General features: G+C 39.5%; 1 protein-coding gene across 4 annotated transcripts in view; it reads right to left on the bottom strand.

Annotated features, from left to right (window-relative positions):
- SEMA3E (semaphorin 3E) overlaps positions 1-26,561 on the bottom strand; it is a 379,235-nt gene that overhangs the window by 51,035 nt on the left and 301,639 nt on the right. For 3 of the 4 annotated variants that reach the window (XM_073551307.1, XM_073551308.1, XM_073551305.1), the window contains exons 10-14: positions 25,869-26,013; positions 16,758-16,980; positions 7,563-7,654; positions 3,219-3,260; positions 2,125-2,291 (exon numbers count right to left, since the gene is read on the bottom strand). In XM_073551307.1, coding sequence (XP_073407408.1) covers positions 2,125-2,291; positions 3,219-3,260; positions 7,563-7,654; positions 16,758-16,980; positions 25,869-26,013 — 669 coding nt within the window. The remainder of the gene's footprint in view (positions 1-2,124; positions 2,292-3,218; positions 3,261-7,562; positions 7,655-16,757; positions 16,981-25,868; positions 26,014-26,561) is intronic. The other variant, XM_073551306.1, reaches the window with a different exon arrangement.

The following is a 26,561-nucleotide window of genomic DNA, read 5'->3' as shown; positions in this document are numbered from 1 at the left end:
AAGCCTAGGGTTTCTCATAACATATTGTTTAGGGGTAAAAAGAATGGAGGTTTGGCGTTACCAAATATTGAGGCTTACTACCAAGCGACTCTTGTCAAAAATAGTATACCTTGGTTTACGAAAGGGGTCTGTCCAATATGGTTAGATCTAGAGCTTGCCGGTAATAATTATAAGTCTCTACAGGACACTTTCTTTAGTTACCTATTAGAGCTTAAGAAATCATAAACATCCGATTCTAGATGCTATATTTGGAACCTGGTTGAAATTTTCCAGATTAAAGAGGAAAGAAGACAGAACTACCACCTTAAAAAATTTCCCTTTTGAACTACTAACAGAAATATACCAATTCTCTCTACCCATTGTGTGGTCAGACCTAAAAGTAACAAAAATAGAAGATATATGGGATGGCTGTCAGATTGTTTCATTCTCCAATTCTCCAAGATTAAGGAGAAATTTCATGTACCCTCTGGTGAGTTCACGTCTTATCAGATATTAAAGGATATTCTCCAAAAAGTCTTTGAACCTAGATGCCATTGCCTCGTTGATTGGTAACATTATCCCTAAGACTAAATGGTCTCTTAAAAACATTTATTCCCAACTTAATGGAGACATTACTTTCTCCAAATAGGAGGCAGACCTAAGAATGATTTTTAGTCTAGAACAATGGGAATATGCTATTAACCACTCATATAGCTCCACTGCCTCCATGGCCTTGCTAGAAACATATTACAAAGTGTTGGTCAGATGGTATTACACCCCAGCGAGATTGGCCCATATAAGTCAGGATGCTTCTTCTTTATGTTGGAGGGATTGCCTTTTACCAGGGAACCTTTATCACATTTTTTGGACTTGTCCTAAGCTGAAACCATTATGGTCAGATGTTAAAGATCATGTGGACAAGTTATCACAAGTTAAAATTAATGTTACTCCCCAGATGGTACTGTTATCAATGGACATGGAACAGGTGGATGCTTCAATAAAGTATGTGATGTATACAAATATGATAGCTTTTTGGTGGAGGAAACCTGACGCACCACCTTTTTCCAACATTGTTGACACTTTACACTTGCATAGCCAGATAGAAGAAAGAATTGCTCTCAATAACAATAGCTTGAATAAATACCATCTAAAATGGGCTGTTTGGAACTCTATCTTTATGTAAAATTGTTCTCACTCTGGGAACGGTACTATTTTATGCATTAAGTCTGGATTGTACATTATGTTTATCCTGTATCAATGCGGAGTTCTTTATTTTTTATTCCCTTTTCCCTTACCCTCTTGTTACCCCTTCTTTCCCTTATGTATTATAAAATTCAATAAAAATATTTGAAAAGAAAGTACAATATGCAGTGAAACACATAACAAAGATAAGACATATTGTATTCTTCTGGACTTTGGGTTTTTCATAAGCAAGTAAGCAGGGGATTTTCTTTTAACTTGGATCAACAGATTCTGAGCTGTGTGGATATTTTTCACTTGATCGATCTCCCACTGCTGTTTCAGAAGCATCCCCAGTCCCTACCAACAAGGAGGAATTAACTACTCAACAAATCACTGCTTAGATTGGTCACTCTAGCCAGTGATTGTCTAAACGATCTTCTCCTGTGTATCCAGAGCGACCGTAAAGTAGAGTCCAGCAGGGACTCTCAGGAGAAGGATTAATGAAGCGATGGGTTTCACTGTGCTGCCGAAGATATTAGTAGAAGAAACCAGGAAATATCTGTAGATGAAACCAACAAACCATGGATTTTTCTGAGTGGTTTATTGTTAACGGGGTTCAAAGATAAAAAAAAAACTTCTTCATCAGGAAAAACCACTGGTGGTCTTCAGGTTTCATCTACCAGTATGTCATGATTTCTTCAACTGGTATCTTCATAGTTTCTTCATCTCGGATAAACTTGTGGATTTGCAGCAGTCAACATTTTCAAGCTGTTTGAGCTATTGTGCTTCACAGAACTCCATCAGGTGAGCAATTACCAACTACCTGATCCCCTTTATACATTGGATAAGACCCTATTGAGCTTTTCTTCTTCCAGCTTTTTTTGCTCAGCAGGGATTCCTATTTTATGTTTTCTTACATAAGAAAATGCAAATACGTTTTTAAGATTTTCATCCTGTACCTACCTCTTAGAGTGTGTTCCAATAGGAAAGTATCTTGTGCAGGATATACCATCCCAAGCACAGTAGGGATCACGTGCAAGGCAACAGTCAGCACAGGCTGTGCCATACATTTCGCACTGATGAAGCTTTACTTGGGCCACACTTGATTTGGATCCAATGTACAGTTGCTGCTGTAACAAATAAAAATAGACATTTAATGGAGGAAGAAAGAGTCTGCATATTGAATTGGCTCAAATATAATAAACTGACTATTTCATAAGAAATTCATGTACTTTCAGAAAGGGAATGTTTCATTAGAAAATTACCAGTTGTTTAAATTAAGTTTTTAAACTTTTTTTATTTTCCAAATCACTATTTTACATAAAAAAAATTCTTGTCATTTTCATACTGGCTGTTAGACCCTATTATAAATTTATACATTTTATCCTGTACAGAAGCCCTTTCAGAAATCTCATTATCATCACAGACAGAGTTTGTAATCACAGGTAGCACCTCTCTCTATATATAGCAGTTAACATAGAACTACCATCCACAATAGGTGAATTCTACATGACTAAGTATACCAGTGAGGCAAATTTATCAGATTTGAAGCTCAGAAGGTTTCTATGGAAAATATAGAGTCTATTGTTGCTAATATCCTTGTTCTGTACAGGAATTAGGAGTCCAGTATTAGGCCTAGTGTGAAAATTTGCAAGATCTTTCTTATAGCAATTGAGCTATGAAAAATAAAAAAATATATCAAAATGTTTAAAAATACAGGTAACATGAAATTCACATTTAAAGCATAGATCATTTTCTAATTACACACTTCTTTTAAAGAAAAGTAACATTATAAGGTTTTAAGAAGATTAAACTTTTTTTTTACTTAAAATTGGACCTTTTGCCTTACATGTTCATTTCTCCTTTTCTTTGAGCCAAAACTGTATAGTGAGATGAATTTTCTTGTCCTCACCATCACCACTTATATGCAGTATCTAAATCAAGGTCACTGATAGAGTATGTGTTCTCATTTAGATTTTTTCTCCTCTATTTTCCTCAAAACTGTCATTTATAATGATCTAGTTATGTATCTGCTTAGTATGTTTTATAATACTTACTCTTTTTGCTGAAATCTCCATTTCAAGAATAGGCTCCGGAATCTGAAAATAATCAAACAAGATAAAAGGATAATACAAATTACACAATATTTCGCCATGATGCTTATATTTTGTTTTGTGGAATTTTTCTAGGTATAGTATGGTACAATATGGAGGATATTCCATGAGAATAAGCTTTAACCCCTTAAGCCCCAAGGGTGGTTTGCACGTTCATGACCGGGCCAATTTTTACAATTCTGACCACTGTCCCTTTATGAGGTAATAACTCTGAAACGCTTCCATGGATCCCGGTGATTCTGACACTGTTTTCTCGTGACATATTGTACTTCATGTGAGTGGTAAAATTTCATCCAAATAACTTGCGTTTATTTGTGAAAAAAAGGAAATTTGGCGAAAATGTTTAAAATTTCGCAATTTTTCAACTTTGAATTTTTATGCCCTTAAATCACAGAGATACGGCACACAAAAAACTTAATAAGTAACATTTTTCACATGTTTACTTTACATCAGCACAATTTGCAACACCATTTTATTTTTATGGACCACATCACATTTGAAGCCACTTTGAGGGGTCTATATGATAGAAAATCCCCAAATGTGACACCATTCTAAAAACTGCACCCCTCAAGGTGCTCAAAACCATATTCAAGAAGTTTATTAACCCTTCAGGTGCGTCACAGGAATTTTTTGAATATTTTCACAAAAAAATAATTCAGGTCCAATTTTTTTTATTTTACCAAGGGTAACAGGAGAAATTAGACTACAAAAGTTATTGTGCAATTTGTCCTGAGTACGCTGATACCTGATATGTGGGGGGGGAACCACTGTTTCGGCGCATGGCAGAGCTCAGAAGGGAAGGAGCGTTGTTTGACTTTTTCAATGCAAAATTGGCTGGAATTCAGATCGGACGCCATGTCACGTTTGGAGAGCCCCTGATGTATCTAAACAGTGGAAGCCCCCCACAAGTGACCCCATTTTGGAAGCTAGACCCCCCAAGGAACTTATCTAGATATGTGGTGAGAACTTTGAACCCACAAGGGCTTCACAGAAGTTTATAACGACCGGGCGTGAAAATAAAAAAATCGCATTTTTTCAACAAACATGATCATTTAGTCCCCAATTTTTTTATTTTCCCAAGGGTACCAGGAGAAATTGGACCCCAAAAGTTGTCTTCCAATTTGTCCTGAGTATACTGATACCCCACATGTGGAAGAAAAATACTGTATGGGCACACGTCGGGGCTCGGAAGGGAAGTAGTGACGTTTTGTAATGCAGACTTTAATGGAATGGTCTTAGGGTGTCAGGTTGCTTTTGGAGAGCCCCTGATGTACCTAAACAGTGGAAACCCCCCACAAGTGACCCCAATTTGGAAACTAGACCCCCTAAGGAACTTATCTAGATGTGTGGTGAGCACTTTGAACCCCCCAGTGCTTCACAGAAGTTTATAACGGCCGGGCGTGAAAATAAAAGAATCACATTTTTTCAACAAACATGATCATTTAGTCCCAAATTTTTTTATTTTACCAAGGGTACCAGGAGAATATGGACCCCAAAAGTTGTTGTCCAATTTGTCCTGAGTACACCGATACCCCATATGTGGGAGAAAACTACTGTATTAGCACATGTCGGGGCTCGGAAGGGAAGTAGTGACGTTTTGGAATGCAGACTTTGATGGAATGATCTGCGGGTGTCATGTTGCTTTTGGAGAGCCCCTGATGTACCTAAACAGTGGAAACCCCCCACAAATGACACCATTTTGGAAACTACACCCCCTATGGAACTTATCTTGATGTGCGGTGAGCACTTTGAACCCCCCAATGCTTCAGAGAAGTTTATAACGCCCGGGCATGAAAATAAAAAAATCGTATTTTTTCCACAAACATGATCATTTAGTCCCCAATTTTTTTTATTTTCCCAAGGGTAACTGGAGAAATTGGACCCCAAAAGTGTTTGTCCAATTTGTCCTGAGTACACTGATACCCTATATGTGAGAGAAAACTACTGTATGGGCACACGTCGGGGCTCGGAAGGGAAGTAGTGTCGGTTTGGAATGCAGACATTGATGGACTGGTCTGCGGGTGTCATGTGCATTTGGAGAGCCCGTGATGTACCTAAACTATTGAAACTCCCCATAAGTGACCCCATTTTGGAAACTAGACCCACCAAGGAACTTATCTAGATGTGTGGTGAGCACTTTGAACCCTCAAGTGCTTCACAGAAGTTTATAACGCCCGGGCATGAAAATAAAAAAATCATTTTTTTCCACAAAAATGATATTTTTGCCCCCAATTTTTTATTTTCCTAAGGGTAACAGGAGAAATTGGACCCCAAAAATTGTTTTGAAATTTGTCCTGAGTAGGCTGATTCCCTATATGTGGGGGTAAAACACTATTTGGGTGCATGGCAGAGCTTGGAAGGGAAGGAGCACCATTTGACTTTTTCAGTGCAGAAATGGCTGGAATTGAGATCAGATGCCATGTTGCATTTGGAGACCTCCTGATGTGCCCAAACAGTGGAAACCCCAATTATAACTCCAACCCTAACCCCAACACACCCCTAACCCTAATCTCAGCCCTAACCCTAGCCCTAACCCTAGCCCTAGCCCTAGCCCTAACCCTAGCCCTAACCCTAGCCCTAGCCCTAATGGGAAAATGGAAATAAATACATTTTCTTTTAATTTTATTATTTTTCCCTAACTAAGGGAATGATAAAGGGGGGTTTGATTTACTATTTATGGCGGTTTTTATTTTTGGCAGCTGTCATACGCTAAAAGACGCTTTTTATTGTAAAAATAGTTTTTGCATCACCACATATTGAGAGCTATAATTTTTCCATATTTTGACCCACCAAGTCATGTGAGGTCTGATTTTTTGCGGGACGAGCTGACGTTTTTATTGGTATCATTTTCGGGCACGTGACATTTTTTGATCACTTTTCATTCCGATTTTTGGGACGCAGAATGAACAAAAACCAGCGTTTCATGAATTTCTTTTGGGGGGTGCGCTCACACCGTTCCGCCTGTGGTAAAATTGATAAAGCGGTTTTATTCTTTGGGTCAGTACGGTTACAGCGATACTTCATTTAGGTCTTTTTTATGTTTTGGCGCTTTTATGCAATGAAAACAATTTTATATAAAAATAACTATTTTTGTATCGCTTTATTCTGCGAGCTATAACTTTTTTATTTTTTTGCTGATGATGCTGTGTCATGGCTCATTTTTTGCGGGACAAGATGACATTTTCAGTGGTACCATGGATATTTATATGCGTCTTTTTGATTGCGCGCTATTGCACTTTTTGTTTGGTGGTATGATAATAAATCATTATTTTTTGCTTCATTTTTTATTTTTATTTTTTAAGGGGTTCGCTAAAGGGGTTAACTAATGGTACAGTTTTATAGGGTGGGTTGTTACGGATGTGTTGATACCAAATATGTTTACTTTTATTGTTTTTTTTTATTTCCAAAAAATGAATTTATTAGGGAATATTTTTTTTTTATTATTTATTTAGCGATTTTTTAAAAAATTATTTTTAAGCTTTTTTTTTAACTTTGTTACATTGTCCCAGGTGGGACATCACCGTGCTGTGACAGATCGCTGATCTCTCACATCACAGATCACTGTGACAGATCAGCAATCTGTCACAGGCACTACACAGGCTTCCTCCTTGCATGCGCTTTGCAGGCATGAGGAAGCCAGCTCCCTGCAGGCCCCCGAAGGTCCCCGTCGCCATCTTGGATTCGGGGACCTGCAGGGATGGAGCCCCCCGCAGCAGCGCTGCACATTGTGCTGCTGTGGGGAGCTCAGGGAAGCACAGAGGGAGCCCCCTCCATGCCGATGCTTCCCTTTAACTCCCAGTACACCGCGATCGTGTTTGATCACGGTGTGCAAGGGGTTAACATGTCGGGGGCAGTCCGTGACCGCCCCTGACACATTTTGCCGGGTGTCAGCTGTGATAATCAGCTGACACCCGGCCGCGATCAGCGGCGCTCACCACGTGGGCACCGCTGATCGCTGTGACGTACTATCCCGTCCCTGGGAATTAAGTCCCAGGGCACATGGATGGGATAGTATGTCACATGGCAGTAAGGGGTTAAACAAGTACAACGTGGCTGGAAAACCTCAGTTAACCGGACACACATAGACTAGACTTAGAAGTGTTTTTGATTTCCATTAAAACTAATATAATATGTCCTAAATCTGTTTTTCTGATTTTCACAAGGTCACATTCCATCACAGCCAGGAACACAAACCTATGATTCATGAAAATGATGTAGTATTGAATTGAAAATTGTAGAACTAAAGCTCCAATCTTGCAATAATATTAGTTATCAGGATCAGGTTACCTTAAACATCCTAAGTTCTTCAAGAATAACTTCCTCCATTGTTTCAGTTTCTTGATTGTAAATGGTGATAGTTTTCAGGACAATTCCATTGTCTGTTTCAATGGGAATTAAAGTAGAGAATAAATTTAGATAATACTGGAGTAGTAAAAAAAAAAAGTGCTAAAATACTGCATGAGAGAAGCGGTTCACTTTTATTGAAAGTACCAAAAGTTTATAACAGTAAAAATTATGATGCAAATTATACCAAATGATGAATTGTTTTTGTATAATACGTAGAGATTAATGTATAGAGCTCATTTTCATTGTAGCATGAGTGATTATGGTGGTGGAAAAAAAACTCAAAGACCTCCATACACTTTAATTCGACTGGCATTTATTGTTTTGGAATCTCCCATATTCAGGAACCCTTGACTCCACCCTCGATGTGTTCTCTTGGCTCAGCAGAGTGCTATTGTGCTCTCTATGAGAGAGTAGTTGCAGATTCCATTGGCAGCAGCTGCCAAATGTCCTGTTATTCACGCCCATAGAGGTGTGATTGACATTGCGGAACATGTGAGAATTCAAGAGCAGGGAGAAGGAGAAAAAATATTTGCTGAGATGTCAATCACAACGCTAAGGCCATGATGATGGTGGATTCAGCTTGCCAGTCCCACTATTGGCTGCCTCTGTGAATAACAAAGGACTTCCCAATTATTGGGTGCACCAATAATACACTTTGTTTTTTTTATTATTATTTCCTGCAACATTTGGCTATTTTAAGAACATGATTAGAAATGTAACTAAGATGCTAATACAGTGCTGATAATTCACTATAGGTGTAAATTCTACTGACAGGTCTCATTTAAATGGAATCTGTCGATGTTTGCTACCTAATATGAGAGCAACATGATGCTGCTTGCTGTAGTGGCATAGTGCTATAGAAAATAATATAGGGTACTAAACATGTTTTTTTTTTTAAAATTAAATGCAAAAGCCATCGCACCACTTCACGGTGACCCTGACTTGCATGGTTCTAACTTTAGTAATAAAACCATACTATTTGTCAAGTGAAATGCATGTGGGTAAGAGCTCAAAAGGACTGGACCCAGCTAATAAACCTACAGCCATGGGAGACCACCTCAATATAATGTCCAGCTCAGAGAAAAGGCAGGCCACACCTTTATATGCACGTGGTGCAAACAGACTGAAAAAAAATGAAGGTCTAAACTGGAATACAGACTGGTGTGCATGCAGCATGTAAGTGCATGTTCACACTGGCCGCTGAACAGAAACAAAAGAAGACAGAAACATAATGATTAAATACCCAGCAGTAAATAAATAAATAGCATAGTACATGAAAACAATATAGGGTACTTAGCTAACATGTTTTTTGACAAAAAATGCAAAAGCCATCCCACCACTTCACGGTGACCATGACTGGGTCTGCATGCACAGTAGTTTATATTCCAGTTCAGACATTCAGTTTTTGTTCAGTCTGTTTGCACCACGTGCATATAAAGGTGTGACCTGCCTTTTATCTGAGCTGAGCATTATATCGATGTGGTTCTCCATGGCTGTGTGTCTACTAGCTTGGTCAAGTCCTTCTCAGCCCTTATCCACATGCATGTCACTTGACAAACAGTGAGGTTTTTAAAATTAGAGTTAAGACTATCCCAGTCAAGATCACTGTGAAGTGGTGGGATGGCGTTTGAATTTTTTGAATCAAAAAACATGTTAACTAAGTATCTTATAATAATTCTAGACACCGCCCACCATTCCAGCAGTAAGCAGCACTGAACATGAGCTCCTGAATTTTCATCACTTTATACCTTTTAATGAGGAAACTTTAGGACACAACCTGGAAAAATTCATCCCTGTGGAATACAGAAGTGAGCAGGACGGAGCCAGACTAAAGATTTTTATGAAAAAGGAGGAAAAATAAGTTCTAAAGTACAAAACAAGAATCTCCTGGAGGACAGACAGCAACCACCAGGCAGCACCAGCTCTGACATCCAGAGGACAGCAAGCACCCTCAGGTAGGACAATCCTCAGCCTCACCACACTCATAAACTTGCTAGAACTTAAACTATCAGAAATAAGAATTTGAATTATAAAAATGGAAAATGTTAATTTGGAACAAGAGAAACAGAACAAAGTAAATGCTGATAGAGAGCCAGAGACACAAGGCAGCAGGGGGACAAAGATCCTGGAGATAACATACTCTGAAGGGCAGAAGAACAGTCATGCAAAGAAAGCCATAAAAACTGCCACAATTAGAGAAAACCCAGAGATGCTCTATGCTGACTTTACATCTAGTGAGGAAGATAAAAGGAAAACCAATGTGTTATTCTTCACAGAGCATCTCCTCGCCTGGCACACCGCCCTGTGCAAGCAATATCAATATACAACCAAATCTGATACCAATAAAGGCGGGCAAATCAGAGTCAGAAACCATAAAGACGATGAGTGCAGCTCATTTACCATCACTCTGTACAACAGTGGCACCGTCTAGGTACAAGGGACAGAGGACAATCTGGAGCAATTTGAAGACAGATTCCCTCACATTAAACTCCAGGCCCAATCTCACAAAGAACAACAAACCCCAGCCACCTCTGATATCTGCACCATTACAGCCACCTCTGATATCCGCACGCCTACAGAGACCTCCAGAGACACCGCTGCCCCCAATGCTTCACACCCCTCACCCCAGATCCTCAGAGACTGTTTCTCTCAACTAGAAATAGAATTTGTACAATTTAAGGAAGACCATCTGAGAAACACTGGTGACAGAAATGCTAATGACCACATAATTAATGAGATAAACAAACTGAAGTGTGAATACAGGTAATCCCTTCCGCAATGTGTGAACTGCAGAAAGAAAATGCTAGGCTGAGACAGGAGATAGAAATACTGAAACCACCAACACCTGGATATCTGAGCCAGGAGGGGGCCATGGAAATGAGGAGTGCAGAGGACATGACCTCCACTGGCCAGGAGGCTGAGAGGCCAGGTAACCCCAATATGGAGGAACCGGAGTCTAATCAAAGTGAGCCAGAAATAAGACCCATAGACGAGAGAAGAGAACCTGCTACCAGCATAATCTCCAGCACAGACCCCCATCAGCAGCCACATCCCCCACCACCATTATCACAAAGTCCTGACACCATCCTCATAATGGACTCAAATGGGAAATACCTGAATACAAGGCGGCTATTCCCAGGCAAAAGGGTCAATAAAATCCGCTTTGCAACTATTGAGCAGGTGACAGCATTCATCAATAATCCACGGTTTTCTAACCCAAACCAAATCATTATACACACCGACACAAACAATCTGCCAGACCAGCACCAGCAGATCTCAGGACAACTGGCCCAACTAGCAAAGATGGCACAACTAAAATTCCCTGACAGCAAAATCATTCTGTCATCTCTGCTCCCAAGAAAGGATATATCCAACCACACCATCCAGAACATCAATATGGACCTAACAGCAAGAATTAAATCTGTGCCAGGAGTGATTCTGGCACAACACCCCTCCATAAATCACCATCACCTCTATGACAGTAAGCACCTGAACAAATCAGGGGTCAGCCTTCTGGCCAAAGAGCTGAAGGACATTGTACTAAACAGGGACCACCCTAGGCCTGGATCCAACACCAACCAGAATCCCGTGAAAAGACCCCCGACAATAAGGAAAGAAACAACAATGATATCAAAGTAAGCTAAAAACATACACCCTCACCCAAAATTGGACCATCAGAGGGGGAGACCACCATGGAGGAGTTCACCGACCTCACACAGAGCCATTCAAAACAGAGGCATCCAGAGCAGAGACATACAGAGCAGAGATATGGAGGAGATAAAGAAGCTGCCCACTATTAGCGCCTGGGCAAAGTTCTCATCTTTGGAGACCTCAATGCAAGAACAGGGAGAGAAAACGACTTCCTGACCACGGATGGGAGCATCTACATATTTGGAGCAGAGAATGACGGCCAAGACACAGTAGTCACAGAGAGAAACAGCTATGACAGTACAGTCAACAAAAGTGGTAAAAAGCTCTTGAACGTATGCAGAAGTTTAGGACTTCATATTCTTAATGGACGAACCAAAGGAGACTCCTTAGGGAGGTGTACACTAAACTCCTATGTAGGGAGAAGTGTAGTAGATTATGCCATTACAGATATGAACCTGGCAAATATCAGCGCCTTCATAGTCTCCCCAAAAACGCACCTGTCAGACCAAAGCCAACTTCTTCTGTACTTGAAATCTACAGAGAAACCATCCACTCAAAAGCCTCAGCAGAGCAGCCTCTTCACCCGGCCTCCATCCTATAAATGGCACAAAATGTCGGCATTAAAGTATAAAGAGGCTCCCAGCAGACCTGAATTACAGAGGATGCTCCACCACTTCTACAACTACGAGTACCAGCCTAACCCAAAGGGAGTGAGTCAAGCTACAAAAGACCTCAACAATATATTCTATGCAATGGCCAGACTGTCCGACCTCAAAAAAGTCAACTACAAGAGACCAAAAGAAAAACAGATCAACGGATGGTTTGACAGAGAATGTACAGCCATATGGAAGACCCTGAGAACAGCCTCAAACAAGAAACACAGAGACCCCAACCTCCCGGGTCAAAGGGAAGCCTATGAAACCATACAAAGGCAGTACAAAACCATCCTCAGGAGGAAGAAGCAGAGTTACATCACCACCAAACTTAACCAACTCCAAGATGCCCTCCAAGACTATTTTGGCCAAATGTGTTTTTTTGAATTTTTGAATTTTGGAATTTTTATTCCTTATGTGAGCCGGTTAGATTTAGTGTTAGGGACTCACAATATCTGGGGACCCTTGACGCTGGGTTGTGAGCTTATCTGCTTTGGCCAAAATAGTAACTAATACCCCATATCTATTTATCTTTTTGCACTTTTTATCATTTTTGCAGGATGCAGCTAGAGCCTTTCATGTTGGCTTGGTTTTTTTCTTTGTGATGCATATGTATGCTGCAGAGCGGCCCGCCTGCTAATAGTATGGGCATCATCAACAGGCTGCTCGGACACCTTGCATCGCACTTATCTGTGTGAATTATGTCTTATGCAAGCCTTATTTGTGTGCATTTTTTCCACTAGGCAGCCAGACCATGATGGGTTACTGGCTGTTCTCATCAGTGGAATGCACTTGTGCTGCCCCAGCCTTTATCAATGGGGCTCTGCTGCATCGTGCCAGTGCATTAGACAAGGTGTCCAGTACTTCAGAGACCTCTATAAAGACATTACAAAGGAACAACTAAGCCAAGAACAGGAAAGCATAATTGCAAAACTAAAAGCAATTGAGGAAAAAGTAAAAAATTTCCAAAACCCCGTGGATACACCTATTACATTACAAGAAGTAGCAGAGAGAATCTCTTCCATAAGATGTAGAAAAGCCGGTGGCCTGGATGGAATCCTACCAGAAATGCTGAAGTACAGCCCACCAGAAATACAGGCCGCAATGGTTAAACTCTTCAATATTGTCTGGGTGTTATGTTCGACTCCGATCTCTCCTTCACCTCCCATATACAATCTCTTGCCCGCTCATGCCGCTTACACCTAAAGAACATCTCTAGAATCCGCCCTTTTCTCACCATGGAAACAACAAAAACTCTCACTGTTGCCCTGATCCACTCCCGCCTAGACTACTGTAATGCTCTATTAATTGGCCTCCCTCTCACTCGACTCTCCCCTCTCCAGTCTATCCTTAATGCAGCAGCCAGGGTTGTCCATCTGGCTAATCGTTTCTCAGACGCGTCCGCTCTTCGCCAGTCGTTACACTGGCTGCCAATTCATTACAGGGTACAATTCAAAGTACTTGTTCTCACCCACAAAGCTCTCCACAGTGCGGCACCCCCTTACATCTCCTCCCTCATTTCTGTCTATCGGCCTAACCGACCGCTGCGCTCTGCAAATGACTTTCGACTAACCTCTGCCCTAATCCATACCTCCCACTCCCGACTCCAAGACTTCTCCCGTGCTGCGCCAATCCTCTGGAATGCTCTACCCCAAAATATTAGGACCATCCACAATTTGCATAGTTTTAGGCGCTCGCTCAAAACACATTTGTTCAGAGCGGCCTATCACATTCAGTAATCAAAGTCATGTTTGTGTGTGTGTAGCCCATTCACTATCTCCATCTAACCCCCACCCCCTGAAGATGGCTGGACCGTCATTGTAAATACATCATTGTAAATACAAACCTGTGCTTTGTATCCCCCCCACCTCATTGTAGATTGTAAGCTCCACGAGCAGGGTCGTCTTATTTCGCTTTAATTATTGAATTGTTAACGTTGTTACTTATGACTGTTGTGTTTGAAACTGTTCAACTGTAAAGCGCTGCGGAATATGTTGGCGCTATATAAATAAAGATTATTATTATTATATTGTGCTAAGTGCCGGCTATTTCCCTCGTATCTGGAACCAAGGCCTCATCACACCCATCCACAAGAATGGGGACAGGTATGACCCAGCCAACTACAGAGGCATATGTGTCAGCAGCAACCTGGGAAAACTGTTCAACAGCGTCCTGAACAAGAGGATCCTCAGTTTCCTCACCGAGCACAACGTCCTCAGCAAGAGCCAAGCAGGGTTCATGCCAAACCACCGCACTACTGACCACATCTACACCCTGCACAGCCTCATTCAGAGACACATCCACAATACAAAGAACGGGAAGATATACGCCTGTTTTGTAGACTTTAAAAAGGCCTTTGATTCGGTGTGGCACCCAGGCTTTTTCCTGAAACTGGTGGAGAGCGGAATAGGAGGACCTACGAAGTTATCAAAAGCTCCTACACCGAGAATCTCTGCAGTGTGAGTGTGAACAGCAGAAGAACGGCCTATTTCCAGCAGAGCTGGCGAGTCAGACAAGGCTGCAGTCTAAGCTCAATGCTCTTCAACATTTACATCAACGAGCTGGCTACCGCTCTGGAATCTTCCACAGCACCAGGTCTCACCCTCCACGATGCGCAGGTGAAATTCCTGCTGTATGCAGATGACCTGTTGCTTCTGTCACCAACCAAGAAAGGCCTCCAAGACAACCTGAAAATCTTAGAGAAATTCAGCTAAACCTGGGCACTACCGGTCAACCTAAAGAAAACCAACATCATGGTGTTCCAGAAGAGAAAAAGAAAATCAGACCGGCACCCTTCATTTGTCCTCAACAACTGCACCCTTACAGGAACGGACAAATATACCTACAGTACCTGGGCCTAGAGATTCACCGATCAGGGAGCTTCAAGCAAGAGACCTAGAGACCCTGAAAGACATGGCCTGCAAAACTTTCTATGCCATCCGAAGGAAACTCTACCATCTGAAGCCACTAGTGAGGGTCTGGTTAAAAATCTTCAACTCTATCATCGCCCCAATCCTCCTGTATGGCAGCGAAGTCTGGGGTCCTCACACCCACCCAGACTGGTCAAGGTGGGATTCAAACCCAACAGAAATATTCCACCTGGAATTCTGCAAGCACCTTCTCCAAGTCCATCGGCGCACCTCCAACAGTGCTTGCCGGGCTGAGCTGGGCAGATTCCCTCTACACCTAATGGTTCTAAAGAGGGCACTGTCATTCCGGGCTCACCTACGTAGGAGCAATCCAAGCTCCCATCACCATAAAGCCCTGACACATGTAGGTGAAATAGAAAAATAAAAACCAGGACCCTTGGAACAGCTCACCCAAACCCAACCTGACCAGAACACCAATCACAACAACCTGACAAAAGCCAGAATCAGGAAGATGGTAGACGAAGGCCAGGAGAGGTATGTAAGTGTCTGGAAGAATGACATCATCAGCTCACAGAAACTGACCATGTACCAGAGTCTACAGAGAGACTACAGACTGGCCCCATATCTGAAGAAACTCCCAGACCCCAGAGACCGCAAGATCCTGAGCCGATATAGACTCAGTGCCCACAGTCTGGCAATCAAATTTGGCCGACACAGGCAGAGCTACAAGCCCAGGGAGGAAAGACTGTGCCAACACTGTGATCAGGACGCCCTGGAGGATGAGACCCACTTCCTGCTACACTGCCCCAAATACTCAACAGTGAGGGACACTCACTTCAGGAGACTCTCACATCTCTTCCCGGATTTCATCAGCATGAAGGAGGAAGAGAAAACATATATCCTGCTGGGGCAAGAAGAGAGAGCAGTGGAGATAGCAGCACAATATGTGAGCGAATGTCATAAACTGCAAGAAAGAGAACTATGATATGCCATGGACTTCTATGGCCCCCACCCTGGATCTGCCCCATGCCCCCCATTCACCTTCCCTATGCCATGGACTTCTATAGCCCCACCCTGGATCTGCCCCATCCCCCATCCACCTTCCCTATGCCATGGACTTCTATAGCCCCATCCTGGAATTGCCCCATCCACCTTTCCTACAGCCCCTACCCGACATCCCTACAGTCCCTATCCCTATTCCCTTTTGTACACTTGCTTTGGCAAAACTAATGTGTATTTAGTCCTGCCAATAAAGCTTCTTTGAATTTGAATTTGAGTATTTGTATGCACTGTGCTATTTATTTATTAACTGCAGGGTATTTAATCATTATATTTCTGTCTTTGTTTATTTCTGCTATCAGATGGGGTAGCAAAAACCTGGTGAAATATGCCCTTTATTATTAGTGATGAACGAACATGCTTGGATAACATCCTACTCGAGCACGCTCTGGTGTTATCCGAGTATCTTGGGTATGCTCGTATATTATGTTCGTATCACTGATGCTGCCTGGCTTGCAGCTATTAGACAGCCTGAACACATGCAGGGATTGCCTGTTTGTTAGGGAATCCCCACATGTGTTGAGGCTGTCTGTCAAAAGCAAATAATGCAGTCACAGAGACTCAACCATAATATATGAGCACGCCCAAGATACTGGGATAACACCTGAGCATGCTCAAATAACACTTTTTCTGAGATCGTTTGCCCATCATATTTATTATCTTACTACAAAAAAGTAGGGGGTCAAGTAAAGATATGTCAATGTGCACAGATTTCAACAGCAATAAATCGATGTTTCAAGAGTAGTGATTATTGTTATATAAAGCCAACTAATTTGCATAGAAGTCACTGTATGAGATTAAGACTTGAAAATTGAAGGACATTGGGGCATTACAACCAACCATGGTCTTGGTAAAAGTGTTCCTTCTTCACCTCCTTTATATGCAGTCCTAATATGACTTACCTGTCCCTAGAAACATTACATCATACTGTCCATCTTCTGCTTGTACTCTGTCGACAGCAATTTGTTTTAAGTTGTATTTTCCATCAACCTTTACAAGAATTGGTCTTTTATGTACCGGCCTAATAGGTTCATACATCAGAGGATGGCTTCTAGCAAAGTGCAAGGCCTCATCTGGATAATCCTTGGTAGTTCCATAGTGACCTCCATTCACTTTGCTTGGACACTAGATTGTAGAAAGAAGTCAGCGCAAATGTAATTTCATTAATTGATAACAGAAAGGAAAAATACAGGGCGCATCCACTGTATAAAATCCGTATCAAAAAACACATTAACAGAGAAAAAGGAAGGTGCTCACCTATTGGGGTTGTGAGAAAGTTACAACACCCATAAGCGCATGAGAAGCAGCAGCAAGTCTGCACAGGGTCCTAGGACAAATTTGCAAAAACGTCGTGAAAGTGCAATGAGGACTGCGCTTGCTTCTGGTGGAGTACAAAGTTCTTTATTCAGCCAACGCGTTTCCTGAGCCTACTGGCTCACTTCATCAGGGCAGATTACATTGAAAGATAATGAAACATTCTTATAGAGAAAAAAAAAAAAAAAAAAATTGGCGCCAATGCAGGGTTAAATGACATCAACGAAGGTCAAAAAAAAAACAAAAAACTCAAAAACAATGAAATTTTATTACAAACATAAAAACACTCCAATAAAAGTGTATTAAAAAAGAAAAAGTATAAAATTATGCAAAAATAAAAATAGAACAGAGTGCTATGGATCACGGTGTAAAAAGTGACTAAGGTTAATGAAAAAAAAAAACAGGGGGGGGAGGGGTGAGACCTCAAGGAGTATTAGAACCTGGCTCATGAAGTGCAGATGTATGCTGTAAAGTGCAAGTACCAGGTATTAGTCCACTAAACCATTGGATTTAGCTGAAGTGGTTTAAGAAAAATTTTTTAGAATTTATTTGTTTTATAAAAAACAAAATCCAGCAAAATAACTTGAAGTGGTATTAGAACCTGACTAATAAAGTGCAAGTACAGGTTGTAAAGTACAAGGTATTAGTCCACTGAACCATTAGAATAAACAGAAGTGGTTTGAAGAACATTAAAGGAATTATTTGTCAATTTATTTTATAGGAATCAAAATTCAAAAAAACAACTTCAAATGGTATTTTTGTAAAGAAATAGTCTTTTCATTTTATTTTGTAGAAGGAAAATCAAAATCGGACATCAGAAAAAAAAAAAGAAAAAAAAAAGGGCATAAAATTGGGTAAAATGTAATAAAAGTGTATGAAAATCACAATAAGGATGAAATCAAATGAAAGCATCATTGATAATATTGAGGCCATAGGAGCCAATTGTCTTCAATTTATAGATCCAATAGACCTCTTTTCTGTTTAATGCTTGGGTTCTATTGGAAACGTGTTCAGGGATGTGTTCTATAGGAAAAATGATGGCTTTAGAAAAATCTCTTTGGTGAAATGAATCAAAGTGTCGTGACAGACCATGTTGTTGGTATCCAATTTTAGTGTTGTGTCTATGTGAGTTCATTCTACAATGAAGGGGTTGTGTGGTTCTCCCAACATACAATTTAGGACAAGGACACAGGATAACATAAATAACAAAGGCAGACACACAGGACAGGTGATTAGTGATGGTGAATTTTTCTGAGGTGAATGGATGTGAAAAGATGAAAGTATTATGGGCAATATTACTGCAAAGGCTACACCTGGGCCTCTGGCATCTAAAAATGCCTGGTGTCAAGCCGGTATGATTGTCGGGAGTATATTGGCTCAATCTGCTAGGGGCCAGATGATTTTTTAGTGATCTGGCCTTCCTAAATGTAACAGTAGGTTTGTCAGGAAGAACTTTATTAAGTACAGGATCTTTTTGGATAACGTACCATAGGTCCCCTAGTATATTTTTAATCTCCTTATGTTGGGAGTTGTAGGTAGTGATAAAATTGGCCTGATAGTTAGCATGTGTATCTTTTTCTTTAGATCTCCCACTTAAAAGAATTTGCTGGTTAAAATTTTTTGAAACATTATTAAAAGTAGAAGGAACCAATTGGGAAGGGTATTTTTGAGCCAGGAATCTTCCCTTGAGGACCTCAGCCTGATTATTAAAATCCTCATCTTCTGTACAGTTCTTTCGGAAATTGATTATGAGGAATGTTAAAAAGCCATTTAGAATAGTGGCTGCTCTTAAAATGGACATAACTATTGGAGTCTACCTTCTTAAAAAAAGTTTTGGTATAAATTTTGGAGTTTTTTATATAAAAGGTGATATCAAGAAAGTCCATCTGGGTATTACTAATGTGGGGGGTGAACTCCAAACCCCATATGTTGTTCTGTATGGAAGAAGTAAAGACGTCAACTGGAATAAAACTGGTGTCAAAGATTGAGAATAAATCATCAATGTATCTTTTATATAAAACCACGCCTTCTAGAAATGAATAATAATCTTTTTATGGGGGTCTTTGAGAATACTTTTATTACCATTGATTCATTTCTAGAAGGCGTGGTTTTATATAAAAGATACATTGATGATTTATTCTTAATCTTTGACACCAGTTTTATTCCAGTTGACGCCTTTACTTCTTCCATACAGAACAACATATGGGGTTTGGAGTTCACCCCCCACATTAGTAATACCCAGATGGATTTTCTTGATATCACTTTTTATATAAAAAACTCCAAAATTTATACCAAAACTTTTTTTAAGAAGGTAGACTCCAATAGTTATGTCCATTTTAAGAGCAGCCACTATTCTAAATGGCTTTTTAACATTCCTCATAATCAATTTCAGAGAATCCGAAAGAACTGTACAGAAGATGAGGATTTTAATAATCAGGCTGAGATCCTCAAGGGAAGATTCCTGGCTCAAAAATACCCTTCCCAATTGGTTCATTCTACTTTTAATAATGTTTCAAAAAATTTTAACCAGCAAATTCTTTTAAGTGGGAGATCTAAAGAAAAAGATACACATGCTAACTATCAGGCCAATTTTATCACTACCTACAACTCCCAACATAAGGAGATTAAAAATATACTAGGGGACCTATGGTACATTATCCAAAAAGATCCTGTACTTAATAAAGTTCTTCCTGACAAACCTACTGTTACATTTAGGAAGGCCAGATCACTAAAAAATCATCTGGCCCCTAGCAGATTGAGCCAATATACTCCCGACAATCATACCGGCTTGACACCAGGCATTTTTAGATGCCAGAGGCCCAGGTGTAGCCTTTGCAGTAATATTGCCCATAATACTTTCATCTTTTCACATCCATTCACCATCACTAATCACCTGTCCTGTGTGTCTGCCTTTGTTATTTATGTTATCCTGTGTCCTTGTCCTAAATTGTATGTTGGGAGAACCACACAACCCCTTCATTGTAGAATGAACTCACATAGACACAACACTAAAATTGGATACCAACAACATGGTCTGTCACGACACTTTGATTCATTTCACCAAAGAGATTTCTCTAAAGCCATCATTTTTCCTATAGAACACATCCCTGAACACGTTTCCAATAGAACCCAAGCATTAAACAGAAAAGAGGTCTATTGGATCTATAAATTGAAGACAATTGGCTCCTATGGCCTCAATATTATCAATGATGCTTTCATTTGATTTCATCCTTATTGTGATTTTCATACACTTTTATTACATTTTACCCAATTTTATGCTTTTTTTTTTTTTTTTTTTTTTTTCTAATGTCCGATTTTGATTTTCCCTCTACAAAATAAAATGAAAAGACAATTTCTTTATAAAAATACCATTTGAAGTTATTTTTTTGAATTTTGATTCCTATAAAATAAATTGACAAATAATTCCTTTAATGTTCTTCAAACCACTTCTGTTTATTCTAATGGTTCAGTGGACTAATACCTCGTACTTTACAACCTGTACTTGCACTTTATTAGTCAGGTTCTAATACCACTTCAAGTTATTTTGCTGGATTTTGTTTTTTATAAAACAAATAATTTCTAAAAAAATTTTCTTAAACCACTTCAGCTAAATCCAATGGTTTAGTGGACTAATACCTGGTACTTGCACTTTACAGCATACATCTGCACTTCATGAGCCAGGTTCTAATACTCCTTGAGGTCTCACCCCTTCCCCCCCCTTTTTTTTTTTTTCATTAACCTTAGTCACTTTTTACCCCGTGATCCATAGCACTCTGTTCTATTTTTTTTTTGCATAATTTTATACTTTTTCTTTTTTAATACACTTTTATTGGAGTGTTTTTATGTTTGTAATAAAATTTCATTGTTTTTGAGGTTTTTTTTTGACCTTTGTTGATGTCATTTAACCCTGCATTGGCGCCAATTTTTTTTTTTTTTTTTTCTCTATAAGAATGTTTCATTATCTTTCAATGTAATCTGCCCTGATGAAGTGAGCCAGTAGGCTCAGGAAACGCGTTGGCTGAATAAAGAACTTTGTACTCCACCAGAAGCAAGCGCAGTCCTCATTGCACTTTCACGCCATTTTATTAATTGATAACAGAAGTCTAATCTGTAATCTATAAACTGCAGTAGAGAGTTATCCAGAACTGCATTTGGGGGTTGCTGCTTTAAAAAATGTATCTACTGTATTTATAAAAGGTTTATACTAAATCTGTAATAATATATACAAAATATGTAAAATATATTAAAAAAATATAATAATAATAATAATCTACTAATAGAAACTTGCCAGGATATAAATCTTAAAAAAGTCACCATTAAATTCTCCATTTTCACTAAGGTATGGCTATAATATCCTAATAAAGCCTCTATTTCACAACACCATGAATCATTGCAAGCATCGCAAGTAGTTAATCAAAGATGTTGGCTCAGCCATTACTGAGCAAGTTGCAGCTCTGATACTGGCTGCAAAAGAGACAAGATTTGGAATAATTGGAACATTATGAGAAGGAAAATGAAGACCGCTATTTTAGTTCTTATGGAAAGTGGCACAGTCTATTAATAAATTAATAATCAGTGTTTTGATGGGGTCTTTTTAAGAAAGTCCTTTTTCTCAGGCACAAACTCTGTTTATCTCTGCATGGATCTAGCTCTGAGTCTCTGCCGCTGCTCCTAATGTTTATCATTGTCTGCAGTGCTGATGTCACGTTGATAGCGCTAACTAATGAGGTCAGCGGCTCTGCCCAAGTACATATCATGACTTAAGGCCCCTTTACATTTAGTGATGCACCAGCGATCCCGACCACGATACGACCCGGTCAGGATCGCTGGTGCATCACTAAATGGTCGCTAGTGAGCTGCCACACAGGCAGATGTCACAGCGACGCAGCAGCGGTCGTTACTTACCTTTCAGATGCGGCGATCCTGATGTCCTCCCGCCCGCGTACATGCGTTGCTCATTGGCGCCAGCAGGAAGCCCAGCAGGAAGCCCCCGATGAGAAATGGAGCTGCACGATCTCGCGAGATCAGCGACAGACAGTAGGGGAGCCGGTCGGAGGCAAGTATCACACATAGCGATATCGCTAGCAATATCACTGCTGCGTCACAAAATCGGTGATGCTTTAGTAATATTGCTAGCGATATCGCTATGTGTAAAGCCCCCTTTACTCAAAGCCTCTGCTGATCAGTGTGGTTCTTCTGTTGCACAATTTTCTGCGCTCTGTTCAGTGTCCAATAAGGATACTTGCGTTTTTTATTTTTACCTAGTTCAAACCAGATCTGACTGAAAGGATCGCTTCCAGGAAATTGTAGTGAAAGAGTTACACACCTTGTATAATCAAGCTAATCTCAGCACAAGAAGTTACAAGAATTTTTCTAAAAACAATATCAAGCGCTAAATGAATTCAATCGCACTGATTTAATGTCTTCCACTAATAATAGACTAAATGTGAATATGGCAAATAAGCCATACATTTGTTTTCAATATAGTTGGCAATTTTCAAAAATAAAAAAAAAAAGATAAATATTTGCCTATCCAATATGAGGACGAAAAATTAGCCAGAATTTTAGTTTCGGGTGTAAATGTGATATCCAGAAGAGCACCATCACTTGGAAATAAATTATCGCCTAGTTTTTTTTCTGGATAGCAGAAAATCCCCAAAAACCTGGCTAAGTTGTGTAGGATTTCTTAAATACAGTTCAAGTAATTCTAAAACCTGTAAACATGCACATATTTCCAAAAATTTCTATAGTACAAATAATACAGCTAATTTTAGAATTAAACATTATATTAATTGCAACTCCACAAATGTTGTATATAAAATAGATTACAAACCTGTAAACATTCATATGTTAGATGCACATGCAGAAAACTTAAAGGATGTATCAGAAAACATTTATATATCACAAAAACCAATAATTTGGATCCCAACGTGTCAGCAGCTTCTAAACATTCCATAGCACATTATGCTCGAAGCACGGCATATTTTCAGGTGCAAGGAATTGAACATATTACTACACCTTTTCGTGGAGGAGATGCCAGGTGACATATTCTCACTCGAGAAGCTTTTTGGATCTATCATTTGAATACTAGATTCCCTGGAGGCTTGAACAAATAAAATGATTTAATGCTGCATTATTGTTAATGTCAAATTTTCTTTTTATGTGTTTTCGTGTTGTATATATTATGGTTAATGTTTTTAACCTGTAAAGGACCTATTCTGATGTGTCATGTGACCCTGAAACGTATCACTATTGGTGAAATCCCTCTATATAGAGGGATATGCACAGATATCAGCATGGCTTAGACAAAGATCGCTCAGATCGAAACGTGTTGCCTTTGTCCTTGTTTTTGGCACTTTTTTGGAGGGCAAATCATATGATTATTTTAAAATTATATAATAGAGAAGATAATTTTTATGCAGCTGGAGCTAAAAACGTTTTTCTATAGTTTTATTATGCATTTACAACCACTAGAGCAATGTTCTCAAGTAATTTTGATAGCAATCTATTACAGTCATATGTAAAAGTTTGGGCACCCCTATTAATGTTTACCTTTTTTTTTATAACAATTTTGGTTTTTGCAACAGCTATTTCAGTTTCATATATCTAATAACTGATGGACTCAGTTATATTTCTGGATTTAAATGAGGTTTATTGTATTAACAGAAAATGTGCAATCTGCATTTAAACAAAATTTGACTGGTGCAAAAGTATGGGCATCCTTATCATTTTCTTGATTTGAACACTCCTAACTGCTTTTTACTGACTTCCTGAAGCACTAAATTGGTTTTGTAACCTCATTGAGCTTTGAACTTCATAGCCAGGTGTATCCAATCATGAGAAAAGGTATTTAAGGTGGCCACTTGCAAGTAGTTCTCCTACTTGATTCTCCTATGAAGAGTGGCATCATGGGCTCCTCAAAACAACTCTCAAATGATCTGAAAACAAAGATTATTCAACATAGCTTTTCAGGGGAAGGATACAAAAAGTTGTCTCAGAGATTTAACCTGTCAGTTTCCAGTGTGAGGAACATAGTAAGGAAATGGAAGAACACAGGTACAGTTCTTGTTAAGCCCAGAAGTGGCAGGCCAAGAAAAATATCAGAAAGGCAGAGAAGAAGAATGGTGAGAACAGTCAAGGACAATCCACAGACCACCTCCAAAGACCTGCAGCATCATCTTGCTGCAGATGGTGTCACTGTGCATCGGTCAACAATGCAGCGCACTTTGCACAAGGAGAAGCTGTATGGGAGAGTGATGCGAAAGAAGCCGTTTCTGCAAGCACGCCACAAACAGAGTCGCCTGAGGTCTGCAAAAGCACATTTGGACAAGCCAGTTACATTTTGGAAGAAGGTCCTGTGGACTGATGAAACAAAGATTGAGTTGGTTGGTCATACAAAAAGGCGTTATGCATGGAGGCTAAAAAACACAGCATTCCAAGAAAAACACTTGCTACCCACAGTAAAATTTGGTGGAGGTTCCATCATGCTTTGGGGCTGTGTGGCCAATGCTGGCACCGAGAATCTTTTTAAAGTTGAGGGTCGCATGGATTCAACTCAGTATCAGCAGATTCTTGACAATAATGTGCAAGAATCAGTGACAAAGTTGAAGTTACGCAGGGGATGGATATTTCAGCAAGACAATGATCCAAAACACCTCTCCAAATCTACTCAGGCATTCATGCAGAGGAACAATTACAATGTTCTGGAATGGCCATCCCAGTCCACAGACCTGAATATCATTGAACATCTGTGGGATGATTTGAAGCAGGCTGACCATGCTCGGCGACCATCAAACTTAACTGAACTGGAATTGTTTTGTAAACAGGAATGGTCACAAATACCTTTATCCAGGATCCAGGAACTCATTAATAGCTACAGGAAGCGACTAGAGGCTGTTATTTTTGCAAAAGGAGGATCTACGAAATATTAATGTCAATTTTATGTTGAGGTGCCCATACTTTTGCACCGGTCAAATTTTGTTTAAATTCAGGTTGCACATTTTCTGTTAGTACAATAAACCTCATTTGAATCCAGAAATATAACTGAGTCCATCAGTTATTAGATATATGAAACTGAAATAGCTGTTGCAAAAACCAAAATTGTTATAAAGAAAAAAGGTTAACATTAATAGGGGTGCCCAAACTTTTACATATGACTGTATGTATACAAACACTATGCCACATATAGTGCTGTCAATATATTAAAAGTAGTCAATATATAAGAAGAATCCTAGTTGCCTTCTAACTGACCCATAAAATTATGTTCTACTTGCGATATTCTGAGCACTCGTAGAATCCATTGTTATACTGTAGTTTTCCATTAACTGAAATTCTGCCGATATTTATTTTCTAGTTATTCAAAAACGTGACCTCCCTGAGAAGTAGAAACTAAAAAATTAGTCCTCCCAACAATGGCATGAATAATTCTAAGAATAGATCTTCACACAGCCAACACATTGACGGTTCTCTTCGGAGTTCTCATAGCTTATTTAAAAGTCGTATGCAACTTGATTGCTGCTTGGCAATACATTAGCTTGATGTGTCATACCCTTCCACGCTGAATAATTTAGCTCAGCTGGAGGCAAAGGAATAGCAAAAGAATGATTGCAGAAAGCTAGTAGTTATTTTTGGCAGGTTGCTTGACTTATGTGAATTTAGCTGTCAGGAAAAAACTTAATATATTGCTATAAATAACTTACAGAGCCAGGTCTTGGGTAAGGGACTTTACCCTCATAAATTGTCCAGTGGTACTCTGGTCCTTCTTTGTGCGCATATGGGCCATTAAATGCTTCACGTATGCTGGCCATTTGATAGACACAGACTGCATACCCTTTAAAAATGTTGCTAGGAAACAAAAAAAAGGATTACAAATGTATATATATATATATATATATATATATATATACAAAATACAAATCTAATATACATTTCATATACATTATGCATGTGTTTTTAGATATATAAAAGTTTGTGCACTCCTAGTCAAAATTACTGTAATTGTGAACAGTTATGCAAGGTGAAGATGAAAATGACCTCTAAAAGGCCTAAAATTAAAGATGACACATTTCTTTTCTATTTTAGGCAACAAAAATATATATTGTCATCTTTTACATTTTAAGAATTACAAAAAAAGAAAATGGGCTGTTCTAAAAATGTGGGCACCCTTGGAGAATTGTGTACTCAGATATCTTTGATCAAGGTTTCAGACCTTAATTGTCCTGTTGTTCACTAGCATTGTTAGCATCATTAGGAAATGTCAAGTCATGCAAATTATCCAGCTTTATAAAAACCCAGCCTACTCTAACCCTGTGGCAAAAAACAGCAGCCATGGGTTCTTCTAAGCAGCTGCCTAGCACTCTGAAAATGAAAATGGTGGAGGCCCACAAAGAAGG

The sequence above is a fragment of the Dendrobates tinctorius genome, unplaced genomic scaffold (assembly GCF_039654945.1).
Source record: "Dendrobates tinctorius isolate UK_male_01 unplaced genomic scaffold, ASM3965494v1 ptg000174l, whole genome shotgun sequence".
Classification (NCBI taxonomy): domain Eukaryota; kingdom Metazoa; phylum Chordata; class Amphibia; order Anura; family Dendrobatidae; genus Dendrobates; species Dendrobates tinctorius.
Note: the sequence above shows the minus strand (reverse complement) of the source record. Positions and strands in the feature narration are given on the sequence as shown.